This window comes from Felis catus, chromosome A2 (genome assembly GCF_018350175.1).
Source record: "Felis catus isolate Fca126 chromosome A2, F.catus_Fca126_mat1.0, whole genome shotgun sequence".
NCBI classification, from domain to species: domain Eukaryota; kingdom Metazoa; phylum Chordata; class Mammalia; order Carnivora; family Felidae; genus Felis; species Felis catus.
In genome coordinates this window covers 55116354-55132520 of record NC_058369.1, presented here as the reverse complement: position 1 = coordinate 55132520, position 16167 = coordinate 55116354, and the positions used below count along the sequence as shown (strand labels likewise).

The following is a 16167-nucleotide window of genomic DNA, read 5'->3' as shown; positions in this document are numbered from 1 at the left end:
CCATGGCCAAGCGTAGCTGTTAGCAGATATCCGACGTTGGCTTTGTAGCTGTGAAGTTAGCGGCAAGCAAGGTGAGCTGACAGCTTGATTGTCGGTTCTCAGCCAGTCCCTAACAGCACGGACCCTGTCTCTGCAAAATGCGCCCTGACGGGCAGCATCTCCCGCAGACTTGCTGGCAGTGCAGACCCATGGGCCTCCCCCACACCTGCAGAATCAGAACCCACATTTGAACAGCATCCCCGGATAATCCAAATGCTCACTGAGGGTTTGAGAAGCACTGACCGGGAGTTTTGCTGCTAAGTCCGATGCACTGAATCATCTTACCAGTGACATTTCAGCCGGAAACTGAGTTGTTAGTTATTAAGGAAAGCTTTCGCTGATAAGATTAAGTCATGTGCTCATAACCAAGATGTTAGTTGTTAACCAGAATGTTAGCCATCACTGAAATATTCGCCACTGATTTAATATGTTACACGATGACTAGGCTGTTAGCTATTAACAGAGGTAGTAGCTGATCATTAAAATGTTAGCTTATAATTGAGGTTTTAGGTATGGGCTGGTGTATTGGCCATCATGAAAATGTCAGCCTATGATTAAAATGTTACCTGTTAGGGGCGCCTGGGTGGCGCAGTCAGTTAAATGTCTGACTTCAGCCAGGTCACGATCTCGCGGTCCGTGAGTTCGAGCCCCGCGTCAGGCTCTGGGCTGATGGCTCGGAGCCTGGAGCCTGTTTCCGATTCTGTGTCTCCCTCTCTCTCTGCCCCTCCCCCGTTCATGCTCTGTCTCTCTCTGTCCCAAAAATAAATAAACGTTGAAAAAAAAAATTTTTTAAATGTTACCTGTTAAAGTTAGAGCTAAACCGTTACCTGATTAACCAAGACACTGGCCGGCATCATGGTCATTGCCATCTCAGGTCAGTGCAGAGGGCTCTGTCATGATCAGAGGTGTGAGCCCGTGCCTCGGCCAGGCTCTAGGCCATAGTGAAGGTGTTGGCTCATCTGCCTTTACATGTCCCCCATCTATCATTTCCCTCCTATCAGTTGCATCTCGATGGGGGAAAATCTCTTTAAGGTCTAAAAGCCCCCAAAGGTCAAGCGAGTATGTTAAGGTGGCAGTCGAGGTACAGCAGTGGGCAGTGGGTGGTTAAGTTGTTTGGAGAAGGGGCCTTTGCTGCACCGGAATTTAAATGAAAGACCCTGTTGTCTCTGGATGAAGAGCCCCTGAAGTGAAATCACGGATCTGAATAGATCCCAGCATCTCCTTCAGGGCAAGATCCGGGCGCCCAGGATGGCAGAGGCAGAATGGGAAGGATTCTGGAGTGGGGGCCTGCCCAGCCCCACACACCCTCTGCCTGTTTCTGTGCCTGGAGCCATCCTGCAGTCCTAAAACCCCATCCAGAAAGGAAGCAGGCCAGGCTTCAGAAATGTCCACACGCAGCACCCCTGGCCAGCATTGCCCCACCGGGACAGGCAGGAAGAGGGCCCCTCGAGCAATCCACACAATGCCTCAGGGAGCGCGTTCACCCGTGACACCCCACCTCCTCCTCCGTCTTGTGTGCAAGCTGCTTCCTCACCGCCTTTCTTCAAACGTGAGGGAACTAAGCTGGGAGAGGTTAGGCGGCTTGTTCAAAGGTACTGCCTCACCTTGAAGCCCCAGTTTCCTCATCTACAGAACGGGTGGAAGCGAGGGTTCAAACAAGAAGTGTTACGTAGCCAGCACGATGCTTGTCTCAGATGGTACAGTAAATACCAATCCTGTTTTCACTGGGCCTCCGTTTCCCCACATGGAGATGAGTTTTTCTCAGGAAGTTTCTCTGGAGCAGTGTTCTTGAGCAATGCTGGAGACATGATCGTTTCCTTATGCATCTGTCCATCTTGTGCCTCTACTATTCGTCAGGTCCTATTGTAGGAATGGGGCCGGGGGACATGCAGGGGTCAGCAAGACAGACAGACATCTCTGTGCTCCAGGAGCTGACACATTTGCTGGTTGTGACAAGGTGAATGTGGGAAATATATAGGAGTCAGGTGGTGACTAGAGTATGGTGGTTAAAGGACAGTGTGGTGAAGGGGAATAGGAAGTGTTGGGGTATACTTTTAAATAGGGTGGCCAGGCAGGCTCACCAAGAAGGTGACTTTGGGGCACAGGTCTGAAGGAAGTGAGAGGTAAGCCATGTGGATATCTGGAGGAAAAAAAATTCTAAAGAGAGAGAACAGCCAGTGCAAAGGCCCTGAGGTATATCTGATCCAGACCTATGGGGAGCCCCCAGTCTGATGGAGGAAGCTGATGTTTCGCAGGAACAGCGGGCAAGACAATAGAATCAAAGCGAAAAGCGGAGGGTACCAGGCTGCAACTGTGGCCAGTTGAAGACGTGACTTGACAGAGGTCCCCTACCCTTCCCCACCCCTGGAGACAACCTCCTCCTCACACAGCTCCAGGCCCCTGAGGGGCGGGCATGGCTCCCAGAACAATAGCAGGGCCTGGGCCAGCCCAAAGAAGCCAAGACAAACACAGTAAGGCTCTGTGGACTTCCTTGAGCTCTACAGCCTGCCTGCCTGCCCGCCCGCCGCCGGCCGCCAGCCATGGCTTTCAGCCCTGGCCACAGACCAGGTTCATGGCCGCTGTGGGGGCTGGGCCCATGGGCAGCAGGGTAGGCCTCATCCTGGCATGGCCTTGCTTCAGTGGCTGACACTGGACCATTAGGGAGGGGGTGGACGGAGGGAGGGCCTGGGCAGCTCAAGACCCAAGTTCAAGTCACTTTGCCTCTCTGAGCCTCAGTTCCCTTTTTTGTAAATTGTCGGCATTCCAAGGATCTGAGCCGTGGCCCAGGTATGCTGGGGCTTAATTCTTTCAACAAACCGTGATAATGACAGCAAATGCTGTGTAACACACATCACCAGGCACTGTTCTCAGTGCTGTTTATTAGCTCATTTAACCATCCTAATGTTCTGAGGTGTCTGGGACAAGCTGGGATTTGAACCCAGACAGCCCAGCTGCCAAGCTCGGTGCCCTGCATTCTTCCACCCCCTAACCATCACCTGCTGCCTGCCCTAACCTGTGCTAGCCTGATGGTGCAGTGGGGCATGAGGCAGGCACGTCCCTGCTCACAGAGCCTCAGGTCCAAGAAGGTGACGCAAGTCTAGACCCTCACACAGGAAGTACGGCACCATGGACCCGAAGGGGAACACATTCGCGGGCAGACAGGAGCACAGACATGGTCTGAGGCCGCACCCTTCCATCGCCAGCTCTTCCGTCTGGCTCTTAGAAACAAAGGGGTGGCAGTCAGAGTCAGATGTGGTTTGGGATCTCAGTTTCGGTCCCACAGGCTGCGTGACTTTGGGCACGTCCTTCCGCTTATGTGAAATGAGTTCGTGATGCTGCCCTCACACACACAGGGGTGCTGTGAAAGCCTTCAGGGCCTGCCTAGGTGCTGGGCACAGACTCGCGGCCCCACCTCTCGGACCTCCATCTCTGGGCTGAGGGACCCCAGCTCCCCAGGCCTTTTCCCCCAAGGGAAGTTCAGGGCAGTGGGAGACTAACCTGTCTCCCTCCTGCCTTGCAGACCACCTTCTCTCCACCGTCCCTAGGGGAGTGAGGAAGAGTTGTCCTCTCAAGTTTCCAGGGCAGTTGGGCCACAGGGCTTTTGGATCAAGGGCTCAGAGGAACCATGAGCTTGCCAGCAAGAGTGGAAAAATACCACGTCCCGTGGCAAGGCCTGCTGGGCCACCACTAGAGGCCCACTGGCGGCGGCTGGCACCAGCCTCTCCCGTGAGGATCCCGGGGGAGTCACGGAAAAGTTGAGAGAATGGGTCTCAGGGGCTTGTCCTCAGAGCAGCGAGTTCTGCAAAACAAGGGTGGCTTTCCAAAAAGGCAGATGAAGTGGGGTGACTAGGTGGGGCTGTGATCAGGTGGGGCTGTCCTGGTCTGGACTGGGGGAGGGACAGGGATAACACGCACGCACACAAAAGACACGGGACTCTGAGGTCAGCTGGCCTAGATCAAGTCCCACCTCTGCCACCTACCAGTTCTGTGACCCCAGGCACCTGACATCAACCTCTCTGGGCCAGTCTTCTCATCTAGAAAATGCAGGTGATACACGTACCGACCCCTTTAGGATTAAATGAGTAACACACATAAAGCTTAGTAGAGTGCCTGGCACACAGTAAGTGCTACTTAAGTGCTTGTTAAACAAATGTAATATGTGAAAACAAGGGAAGCCACCCCCATCCCTGGGTGGTTTCCTGTGTCCCTGACACAAAGCCCTCTGGCCAGAGCCTGGTTGCCCAGCCTGGTGGGGCCCAGCTGGCTTTGAAGTGGCCGCCCTCTGGGGACAGCGTGCTGTCAGCAGCTGTTGTTCACCAGGCCCAGGGTGTGGCCCACAGCAGGGCCCAGAGTTGGGAACTGGTTGGGGGCCTGTCTGCAGGAAGGGAGGAGCGGTCTGGAGGGGGGCATGCTGGGTTTCTTTCTTTCACCCCTTCTGTGGCTTCCTGGCCTGCCTCCGCCCTCTGCATCTGCCTTCTGGTCCTTGGGAAATTGGAAGGGTTCTCTGCTGGGAAAACTGAGGCGCTGATGGAGCAAAGGCATCCCGGGAAGGAGCTGCAGAGACAGGTGTAGGGCCCGCCCTTCACCTGGGGTCACCAGGATCACTGCCGAGGTTCCCTGAGGGTGGCAGGTGAGGTCAGCTCCCTTAATCCTCCCCATACAGATGGAAGCTGAGGCCAAACCACCCAGCTGGGAGGTGGCGGAGGTGGGATGCAAACCCCAGCCTGGGTGACCCACACCGCTCTACCCTTCCCCTTGGGGTGGCAGGGCTGGAGGGAACTTCAGAGCTCATCTGGCCTGAGCCTCCCACTTCGGCGGGCTTCGGCTTGTGGGGAAATGAAGCCCAGAGAGGGACAGTAGCTTGCTGAAGGTCTGACAGCAAGCCAGTCACCGAGCTTGAAGTTCAACCTGTGCCCTTGGGGAGTCCAGCCTTCCTCGGGTCGTTGGAAGGATTGAATAAACTGCCAGACTTGGAAAGACTTTTTTTTTTTTTTTTTTGAGAGAGAGAGAGAGAGAGAGGGCAAGTGCAAGCAGGGGAGGGGCAGAGGGAGAGGGGGAGAGAGAGAGAGAGAGAGAGAGAGAGAGAGAGAGAGAGAGAGAGAGAAAGAAAGAATCTTAAGCAGACTCCATGCTCAGCATGATGCCCGACTCAGGGCTCGATCTCACAACTGTGAGATCGTGACCTGAGCCGAAAACAGAAGAGTGGGACACTTAACCGACTGAGCCACCCAGGCGCCCCACAGAAGGGCTTTTTATTGCTCTGCCTCTTAAGTGCTGTGTGACCTGTGTGGGCAAGCAGTGGACTTGCCCAGGTCATCTACAGAGCACAGGACCTGCACCCAGGCCCCGTGGAGATTAACCACCTTGCTCTGAGCAAAGGCTTCAGTTCCTCACCTTCAAGATGAACACGGGGCGCCTGGGTGGCTCAGCTGGTTGAGCATCCCAACTTGGGCTCAGGTCATGATCTCACAGCTCATGGGTTGGAACCCTGCATTGGACTCTGTCCTGACAGCTCAGAGCCTGGAACCTGCTTCGGATTGTGTGTCTCCCCCTCTCTCTCTCTGTGCCCCTCCCCTGCTCACACTCTGTCTGTCTGTCTGTCTCTCTCAAAAATAAAATCAACATTAAAAAAAAAAAGACGAAGATAGGACTGAAACCTACCTCAAAGGGCTAGGGTAGGGCAGGACCAACTAAGTATAGAAGTTACTGCACTTGGAATAGTACCAGGCTTACAGTAAGCATTCAATAAATGCTGGTTGGCGGTACTGGCTGAGGGCAGTTGAGCCAGGTGGGTCCTGAGAGCTTTTTTCTTGCCCTTTTCCAGAGGCCCTTTCTAGTTATTTCTACTCAAAGGGATGTTGGCTATCCAAGAACTGTGCTCCAGTGAGGGTTCCTGTGCCAGATCGGTGGGGTTCAGGGTCTGTCACCCTCCATTGGCATCTGTTACCCACCTGGGCACTTCTGGCTGCAGTAACCTAGCACTGCCCCCGCCCCCCAGGACCACAGATACATTCATCCTGCTCTCTGGGTGTCTGTTTCCTCACCTGTAAAATGGGTGCATTGGCTACATAGTCGTTCCTTTCTGAGGTCCCGAGGGAGTCAGGGGCTCTGCGACCTAGTCTTAGCATTTCAGGTGGTCAACATGACCTTTCTGTATGTGCTCCATCGGCAAAGTGAAATACCTCATGCCTTTGCTCAGAACGAGGTGGTTAATCTCCACGGGCCCTGGGTGCAGGTCCTGTGCTCTTTAGATGACCTGGGCAAGTCTTCAAGCCCTGTTGAGCCTCGGTTCCTCCTCTGTCAGCACAGTGGCCAGCACACCAGTTTAGGGGGGGTGTGGTGAGCATGAAGTGGGCTCGGGCCTGGGGAGTTCTCATTCAGCCAGTGTCCTGCTGGAAGTACCAGGAGTTCGCTGTCTGTTCAGAGCCGTGCACCTCTGAGCCCCTCCCAGGCATAAACCCTGCCTGGAAACTTCTCGGGTTGAAGGAAAAGATTGGGAAATCCATCTAAGAGAACTGAAGCCGCACAGTGTTTGAAGACCAGTGCTCTCGGGACAGGGGAGGATATGGAGGGCAGGCCCTTGGCAATGGCACGGCACAGCCTCGGTCGTCTCTGGTCCCCACCTCCAATTGGCCTTAGGTTGCCTGGGATGTGCTGTGTGATCCAGGGAAGGCCGTGGGCCTCCCACGGTCCCAAGGGAGTGGAGGCTCTTCCCCATCTCCTGGCCAAGGGGCTTTAGAGACTCATCTCCTCCTAGAAGTTCTCGTGTCCTTCCTACAAAATCAGAGTCAACAACAGGCCCCATTTCTCGAGCACCGAAGTGCCAGGCACTCACCTCAGCTTTTGACAGAGGTCTTTTATTACTTTTGTCTCCATTTACACATGAGGGAACAGTCCCAGAAAGGTTAAGCATCATGGCCAAGTCCACCCAGCAAGAGAGGGGACAGAGCTGGGATTTGAACCCACACTTAACTGATCCCGAGCCACAAGAGTCGTACTAACAGTTGTAATGTTAGCTAACACGTACTGAGTGTCACATGCCGACCACTGGGGTCAGCCTTTTACACATACACTTGATAGTTCACACTCTTACTTTCCATTTTCCTTCTTTACTCACTAGAGTGTCTGTTCGTGAGGGCAGGGATTTGTTTTCTGCCTTGTCCACCGCTCTATTTCCAGGGCCTAGATGTTCAGTAAATATTCATAGGATTGCTTTCATTGAATCTCAGTAAATCTGTGAGGTGAGTACTTGTGTGATACCCAGGTTACAGGTGAGGCAACTGAGGCCCCAAGAGGTTAAACGATATGTGTAAGGTCACACAGCAAGTGAAGCAGCAGGCTCAGCTCCAGACCCTCGGCTCCGGAGGGAATGCTGGAATGTGACAGCAGCAGGTGAGGCCACGGGCCCCCCTGAATCCCTCTCATCCCTCACAGGTTGTCTACTTCACGGCCACCTTCCCCTTCGCCATGCTCCTGGTGCTGCTGGTCCGTGGACTGACACTGCCCGGTGCAGGCGCAGGCATCAAGTTTTATCTGTACCCCGACATCAGCCGCCTGGAGGACCCACAGGTACACCGGGAGGCAGCCTGTTCTCCCTCCCACCCGGGGCCAGGCAGGGCAGGGTGCGGGGGAAGCGAAGCTGGCGGCCCAGTTTCCACGGTTCTTGGGCACACGCATCTGGTCGGGCCGTCCGGCTCCGGTACTTTTCCGCTGGGCCGTGGCAGTTTGTTCACCGTGCACATGGGCCCTTCCCGCTGTGGGCGTATCTTTTCATGTCGAGGCCTCCTGAGGCCAGCCAGTTATAGTCTTCTTCGGGCCCTGTGCCAGGTAAGGGGGGCTGGTCTCAGGAGCCAGCCTCCTCCTCGCCCCTGGCCTCTGCCCGCAGTGGCCGAGAGGGCTGCCTCGTGGGGATGGGAGAGTCGGCTCAGGAGTGCCGCTTCTGGCTTCCTTGGCCGAGGTCGGAATTCAGAGTTGGCGATGAGCTCTTGGAAGGTCAGGGGGCAGATACTGAACGTCTGGCTCCTGGCAGTCAGCCATGTGACCGCGGGAGGTTGGAGAACACCCTACAATGTTTTACTGGCCCATTTGAGGACCTTTTGTCCCCGGGATCCTCAACCTTCAAGTTGCCTTCAAGGTCCTGTGCTGCTCTGGGTCTCCTCCCCACTGCCCTCTCGCCCTCTCCTAGGTGAGAGGGGGCTTGGCCAACATCAGAGGACAGCTGGGAAGGCAGTTTTGTGGCCATCGGGAGCTGCTCAAGGAAAGTTCTGGAGAGCAGCTTTGCCTGCATAATCCGTTCGGGAATCCTCCCCGTTCCAACTCGGGGGTCCCCGGACAATAGCAGTTACGGTAACGATAGCGGCCTTGACTTCACGGTCTTACCCTGTGCCTGCACTGGGCTGAATCTATTTTCCGAAAATAGGCATGATAGTGCTGTGCGTCAGGGCAGTGGAGCCCATGGTACAGATGTGAAAACTGAGGCTCCAGGCGGGAGTCCCTATTGCCCACAATCATTTCATAGTTGGAATTCAGATCTGTCTGCTTCAAAAGTCCATCCTCCTAATCCTGACGCTCAGTGACTGGGGGTTTCTTTGACTTCTGGGCTTCCTTGCAGCTCAGTATTGCCTTCAAAGACGCCTTGGATTCCAGCACAAATGCTCTTGTTGCCGTCAAGAGTCTGCACATTTTGAGGTGCCCAGGGCCCGCACCGCCCCCTCCGGGAAGCTGGTCCTAACGGCCCCTTTTCTCTCTCTCCTTACCACTCCCACCCCAACCCCCGTAGGTATGGATTGATGCCGGGACCCAAATATTCTTCTCCTACGCCATCTGCCTGGGGGCCATGACCTCTCTGGGGAGCTACAACAAGTACAAGTACAACTCGTACAGGCAAGTGTCGCGCCAGCGGGCCTGGTAAACCTTAGAAATGATGATGTTTAAAGAAAAAAAAGAGAAGAAGTAGGGAGCGTGGCTTCCTTGTGTTGTGAATTAACTTGCTCCCTGACATATGTGTAACTTAGGGACTGTATGCTGCTGGGATGCCTGAACAGTGGTACCAGTTTTGTGTCTGGCTTCGCAATTTTTTCCATCCTGGGCTTCATGGCACAAGAGCAAGGGGTGGACATTGCTGATGTGGCTGAGTCAGGTATGGTGGTATTGGTGGCAGTGGTGGTGGGCACTGCCACCTAGTGTGTAAGCCAAGTACTGCAGGCATGAAGCCAGACCCCAGGGGGCTTTGGGGGGGGACGAGCCTGGTTTCCGAAACGGACCCCCCCCACCAAGATGTCCCCCACGTATCAGAGAGTACAAAAGCTAAATTTTAAGCACTTTGCAATTTGGCCCAAGGGGCTAGCAGAAACATGGGGGTTGGTTAAGTTGGGGGAATACTTAGCTACTCTTGTGTGGTCTTCCCTCCCTCTCCTTCCCCAGCAAACTCCTGGTTTCAGCAACAGAAACCACTTTCCTAACTCAGGCCCAAGCCAGCCACCAGTCGGCATTCCATCACCACCTTCTCAGCTTTGGTTTCTGTATTTTGCACTTTGCTCCCAGCGCGCTCCCTCTAGCAAACCCATTCATTCATTCCACCGATGCTATTGATTTATGGAGTCTGCCCTGTGTCAGCCACCACCGTAGGCAGTGGGGTGGGAGAGAGACGGTGGGCATGGCGGTCGCCCGCTGGGACCGTGACAGACCCAGTTTGGGGGTAGTTTGTGGGGACAGTGTCACCCCCTGGAGGCGTGGGGCCCTGTTGGTGGGGTGCTCCTTCCAGAAGTAGAGGAAAGTCTTAGAATCGTGAACTCTGCAAAGCCTGGGATCCTAGGCTGGGATCCTGGAGCTCCAGGAAGGTGGTTCTGGAACCTGAAAATGACAAAGCCTTCAGTTGCTAGAATCCTAGAGCCTCAGAACCACAGTATTCTAGGACTTGCTGCCGGAAGTGCTAAGTCCTGGAACTGCAGTCATAGAACTGCAGTGGCCTGGATACGGGAACAGGAACCGCAGGCTCCCGAGTTCCCCAAGGGCCATCTTTGTGGCTTCTCTACCTCCCTCCTGTCCTGCCCATTCACTGGGTGGGTGCTCATCAGCTGCCTGGAAGGTTTGGTAACTTTGTACATGTCCTCTGCTGCACCCAACCTCTCGATTTCTCACGACCTCTCTGGGCCCACATGGAGAGAGGCGAGGGTCCTGGGCTGAGGCCCCTCTCAGGTCCAGAGGACAGCCTAGTGTCCTAACTCCAGGGACCACCACAGACCAGAGTCAGGCATAGCTAGAGCCCTTGCCATGGCATTGCCCTGGCCCTTGTTGGAAACAGGGTGGCGTCCTGGCTTCTCAGCCACAGAACCCTACCGTTGGGGGTCAGGGGTACCTCAGCATTGTGCATTTAGACGTCTGTTCTGCAGATGAGGAGACCAGTGGCTTGAGAGCAAGGGCCTTGCTCAGGCTGATCAGGATCCGAGTTGGGGTCTCCTGGACAGGGCACCCGCCACCTCCTGGACAGGCCCCTCTGCCACGAGGACGTCCTCTGCCTCCTGCCTTCCCACTCACCCTGGACACACATGATAATTCTGGTCTTCCCTGTGTGAGAACGCATCTGAGCTCCTCTGACTTTCTCTGACCTCAGAGCCGTGGGCCCTGCTTTCATCCTTGCTTGGCAAAGATGTTCTCTGCCCCCTCCCCACCGCCCACCCCGCAGTGTCGCAGGACAAGTGTGGCAAGCCCACGCATCTCTCCGCTGGGCCCCCAGTCCCAGGTCGGACCATCAGACATAGCTCTCCTTCCCCAAGGGCCCCAAGAAGCAGGCCAGGGACTGAGGACACAGAAAGTTAATTCCAGAAAGATCCACACCCACTTGGGAGTTTGGCAGGTCCAGTGATGAGGGGGAAACCATTTGCAGCTTCTTTGCAGCGGCTTTTTTCAGTTGAGGGCTTGCAAAGCAGTTGTGATCGCCAGGAGCATGGAGTGAATTGGTGGTGGGATATATATATATATACACATATACATATATGTGTGTATATATATATGTGTATATATATGTATATCTCGATATCTAAAATAGATCTTTCTCTGTGGACAACTAGGTACTTTTATATGTGTATATATCATCACCCTAAGTTGTTTTCTTCCTCCTGTCCACTTCAAAGACCTTGTTGTTTATTCCCCCACGGTGATGTCTGAACAGCTGACAGATACCTCAAGGGTGATTATTTCTCTAATAAGCTTTTAACAAGCACCATATTGAGCGAAGTGCATTTGAACAAGATAATTATTTGGCCGAACGGAGTATACACGGCACGTGCAGCGGCGCGTTCTCTGCTCGCGGAGGGGCATGCATTGGTGCTCGGAGCGGCTGCGTGACTTCACATGGACTTCTCTCTCTATAGTTCCCCGTGCGCTTTTAGAGAAAGATGCTCAGACCCTCTCCCAGAGGCTGGCTTGAGAAAGGCAAAACTGAAATACAGAAACGAGCGTGTTGAGAACCTCCCCCAGGCCCCAGCGGGGGGCGGGAGGTGGGCGGCGGGTGGCGGGTGGGGGTTGGGGGGCCCCATTTTACATCTGTCTCGCAGTCGGCTGGACTTGAATCCACACGCAGTGACGCTTACCGGTCGGGCCAGAGCTGACGTGTAGGGGGACCAGGGGGGCCCCAGCGAGGTGCACATGGGGCTTCCGTTGCAGCTTGGACTTTGGGGTTTTGGTAGGACCGCCCCTTCTACCACTTCTCGTGGGATTTGCTACCATCGCCGCCTGAGGATACCCGAGTAGACTCTGGACAGTAGAAGGACTCGCCCTTGCCTGCCACATTTGTGGTTAAGCCCCACTGTGCGGTTTCCGGCTCCAAATTATTTTAAAGGTTTTTTGGGTTGGGGTTTTTTTTTTTTTTTGGTGTTTTTTTTGTTGTTGTTGTTGTGTTTTGTTTTGTTTTGTTTTTTTCTCATTCTTAAGCTAGTCATTTGGTTTCTGATATCTGCTCTAAATATCCTGGCCTCTAGCCCTTTTTGTTTTCACATTTCTTGACCTTATTTATTTATTTATTTATTTAATTTTTATTATTATTTTTTTTTAAGTTGTGGATCTTACTTTATTTTTTCAGCCCGGGCCCTTTCAGGCCTCCTTTCTTTTGCTGCTTGCTGCCGCCTCTTAGAACCACAGGTCTTAATCACTGGCTCAGTTCTTAACCCCTGGCTTCTCCCCCCAGACGCGCCGGAGACAGGAGGAGACATTTCTCTATGTCTCTGGAATGTTTCCAGGCAGAAAGATGCCCCCTGAGCTGGCGGGGCTCCCGTCTCCCACACCAGGCCTCCAGATTCTGTCCAAGTCCCCTCCTCAGAAACCAGAAGCCCTTTTCTAGGGAAGTGGGCTCAGCATCTGAGAATCTGAGCACGAGAAGTCTCCTTGGGAGCCATTTCCTGGATCCTGCCCCTCCCTTCTCAGGTGGGGAAGCAGGTCCCTGCAGGGGTGCGTGGTGACATAAAGAGAAGGTGGAGGGAGACCTGAATGGAAGTCTCGGGTCTCCGGAGCCTGGGGTCTTGCCCTGCGCACACCTCCCTTTAGCTTTGGGCCTTGCCTCTGATATTGCTCAGTGGGGTGCACAGACGCACCCCTGAAGCGAGGTTTGCCCTGCAGGGCATGGTTCTGTATTCTTTCACAATGTTTTAGTCATTAACTCAGAAGTAGAAACCTTTTCTTTGCCAACGGGGCCTTCGGTAGTCCGATAACCAGATCTTTCCCCCTTTGCTTCCTTCCAGCAAACGTTGGCCTGGTTACTCTGGTTTGGGGAGCCCTCCTTTTCCAAGCCGGCAGACTGGGTCCCAGGCTCGGTCCCATCTCCCGCCCCCAAATGGCCAGGTCTGCCGGATTCTGGTGTGTGAGGCCACTTGTACTGCTGCATAGGAGACAGATGCTAAAACGGGGCCCCACCTGAGCCCCAGTGCACCCCATCCGAAAGGGAGGCAGGCCTGGGCTCTTCCCCCAGGCACAGATTCAGACCTGGCTCCTCCCTGCATTTGGGGTTTGGGACACCGCCTCAGTCCCGAGTGTCTTTGTGTGAGCTCCAGTGCCCCGGGTGGCCGGGTCACTGATGTGCCTCCCCCTCTGCCCCTCCCCATTTTCTCTTCCCTTTAGGTCCTGGCCTGGCCTTCATTGCCTACCCAAAAGCTGTGACAATGATGCCGCTGCCCACGTTTTGGTCCATTCTCTTTTTTATTATGCTTCTCTTGCTTGGACTGGATAGCCAGGTATGTCCAGATCGAGGGGACGCCGTACAGAGGGAGTGCCCGGGGGAGTGTGGTTCTGGGAAGGTGCCCTTCATCGTGCCGTGTGTGACACCGTCACTCCCTTCCCGCCCTCACCTCAGACTTGCACCAGCTTCAGCCAGCAAGGGTCCCTCCAAGACCCCAGGGGTAGAAAAGGCCTCAGGGCAGCAGGAGGAGGACGTCTGCCCCAAAGCTCGGGTCTTTGGCCCCAGCAAGGGGAAATGGATACCTGAGGCGTGTGGTTAAAATGAAACTAAAGACGGGAAATAGAAGGTCAAGGCCAAGTGGTGATGATGATGTGTTCCGTGGAGGGTCCACACGGGGGCCCAGGACATGGCAGGCAGTTCAGGGAAGGGGCGACAGTGCCTGCCCAAGCTGTCACTGATTGTCCTAAGTGCAGCCAGAGAAGCCCAAACCACACATGGTGTTCTGTGATTCCTGGCGCATGTGAGTAGCGTCCCACGGAGTGAAACCATGATCCTCCAGCGCTGGGGAGCCTCGCTCAGGCCCACCCTGTCCTCTGGCCAGCCCAGCTTCTGCCCTCCCAAGGCACGGCTCCATCTATACCAACACTATTTTCCTGCACTTCTGAACCCCTGTGTCCCGCCCCTCCAGGGCTCAGACCTCCATGGGGTGTGTCAGTGAGAGCCAACCAGGGGCTGAGACTGGCTTCGGAGTAACAGTTCCAAGCCCCCATGCTGTATGACATTGGGCACATTCCCTCCCCTCGCTGAGACTCTGTTTTCTCATCTCGTAAATGGGCGTGATTATACCCACATTGCCTTGTATGAAGTACCAGGCACAGTGCCTGATACAGAGCAGCACGTGGTGCTTGGAAAACAGAGTTCCCTTGGAGATATGTGTATTTTCCTTGGGGTTGTCTCAAGATGACAGTTGAGAGGGCAGGCGTGATGCAGGAGTGGAGAGTTAGGATGCGCAGGGTGGGCTGGTGGTATGCCCAGACCAGAGTCCTGCACACGGTGCCACCACCCCGGGGCCGTCATCTGAGGTCCATCGCTGAAAGGCAGGCACTTTGCGGCCTTCTGTGTGGTCTGGGTATCTGGCTGCCTCATGGGAAACCTTTGGTCCAGAGGCCTGCTGCCAGTTCAGGAGAGGGCTTCACCACCCACCCCATGGGCAGCAGCCTCAAAGTCGCTGCCCAGGGTGAGTCCCTGTGGACTCAGAACCAGATAGGAGGAACGTCTTAGAAGGTCAGGCAGAGGAGAGGAGGCAGTCTGCCAGCAAGGTCAAGAACAGAGTGAAGGATTTGGCAGGAAGGGGACCAGGATTAGCAGAGAAGACAGAGTGGAAACATTTGGGAGACTGAAAACAAAATACTTGTGTAGTTGTTGGTGGGCTTGAGCTGTATAAACAGCAAGAGGAGCCCATTAATCATCTCTCGTTAATGAGTTTGGCCTTCGGAGGCCCCAAGCAAATGGCTTTTATAACTTCTTCCAAAGCTCTAAGTGAAAGCAAAAAACAAAAACAGAGAGTGGTTAATAAATGACAAAGCGTGACGTCTCCATGGGCCCAAAATGGGCCTCTTGGGCCAAGGAAGCTGCTTCCTGAGGGAGTGGAGGTGGTTTATATTAAGTTTTCTCCCTGGGAGGCAGGTGGGGCCTGGCTGGCGAGGCACACCTCTGAGCCAGGCCTCATGGTGGCCAACGGGCTCAGGGAATCTTGGTGAGCTCTCCAAGCCAGCCTCAGAGGGAGCTGGCACCCTTTCCACTCAGAACCTGGAACTCAGGGCTCAGAGCCCTTCAAATGACCTGCCTAACTGATATCCCACGAAGGGCATGAGTAGGATTTGAACCCAGGGAGCTAGGACATAATGTCTCAGGGGTCTGATGGCCTAGGTTGGAATCCCTCCTTTGCATCTATTTGCTAAATGTGAGCTCGCAGATGGTGAGGGGGAAGGTTTTGCAGATGCTGGTGACCGCCTCACGCCCCACCAGTACCGTGATATAGTCAGAGCACTGTCCTGCGAGGTGTTTCTGTGGGCAAGTCTTCATGTCAGGCTTTTTATGTACGTGTGTGGCAAAATACACAACATGAAATGGACCATCTGAACCATTTTTAAGCATGCAGTTCAGCGGTATGAAGTACATTCACGTTGTTGTGCGACCATCGTCGCCACCCGCCCCCGGAACCTTTGTGTCTTCCTAAAATGAAGCTCTGTCCCCATTAAATACAACTCCCCATTCCGGGGCCCTTTCCCTGTCCTGTTTATATATATATATATATATGTGTGTATATATATATATATATATATATATATATATATACACATACATATATATATATATGTAAACTCTTTAACCTGTAGCGTCTCTACAGCTGGGTACAACTGTTGCCCTGTAGAGCCAAGAAAACTGAGGCTGAGCAAGAACAAGGGATCGGCCGAGGCCACGCACAGCTGGTTTCAGGAATGGGCTTGGTTCTGGGGCTACCCATTCCCTGACCTGCTAGTTCATCCCTCCCGGCCTTATCTTGGAGTTCCCCCCAAATAGCTTCCTCTCATGGAAGTGCAGAGATCCATAGCCAACCTCAGGCAGAGGCCTCTCACTGATGGAGTGTGCCCCCCACCCCCACCCCAGGATGTCTGGCATCTGCAGGGAGCACTCTTTGACTTAGGGACCACTGCGTATTTCTTGGTGAGATGGGGTGGGGGTGGCATGCACGTGGAGGCAGATGCTTGCACGAGATAACAAGCAGCACCAGTGGAGGAGAGAGCTGGCCCCCATCTCCCTGGAGCTCACTCATCCCCTGACATGGGTTTGCAGCAATCACCCAATTACCAGCTTACTCTTGTGATTTCACATCTTTGTCCGCCTCCCTGCCGAGCAGGCAAGACCTTCCCATTTTACAGGGGAGACAGACGGACATT

The 16167-nt window shown here is 54.2% G+C and overlaps 1 protein-coding gene across 2 annotated transcripts in view; it reads left to right on the top strand.

Annotated features, from left to right (window-relative positions):
• Positions 1-16167, top strand: part of SLC6A6 (solute carrier family 6 member 6) — an 88481-nt gene that overhangs the window by 58018 nt on the left and 14296 nt on the right. For both annotated transcript variants that reach the window (XM_023250056.2, XM_003982523.6), the window contains 4 exons: positions 7474-7608; positions 8819-8922; positions 9054-9178; positions 13150-13262. In XM_023250056.2, the coding sequence (XP_023105824.1) occupies positions 7474-7608; positions 8819-8922; positions 9054-9178; positions 13150-13262 (477 nt within the window). The remainder of the gene's footprint in view (positions 1-7473; positions 7609-8818; positions 8923-9053; positions 9179-13149; positions 13263-16167) is intronic.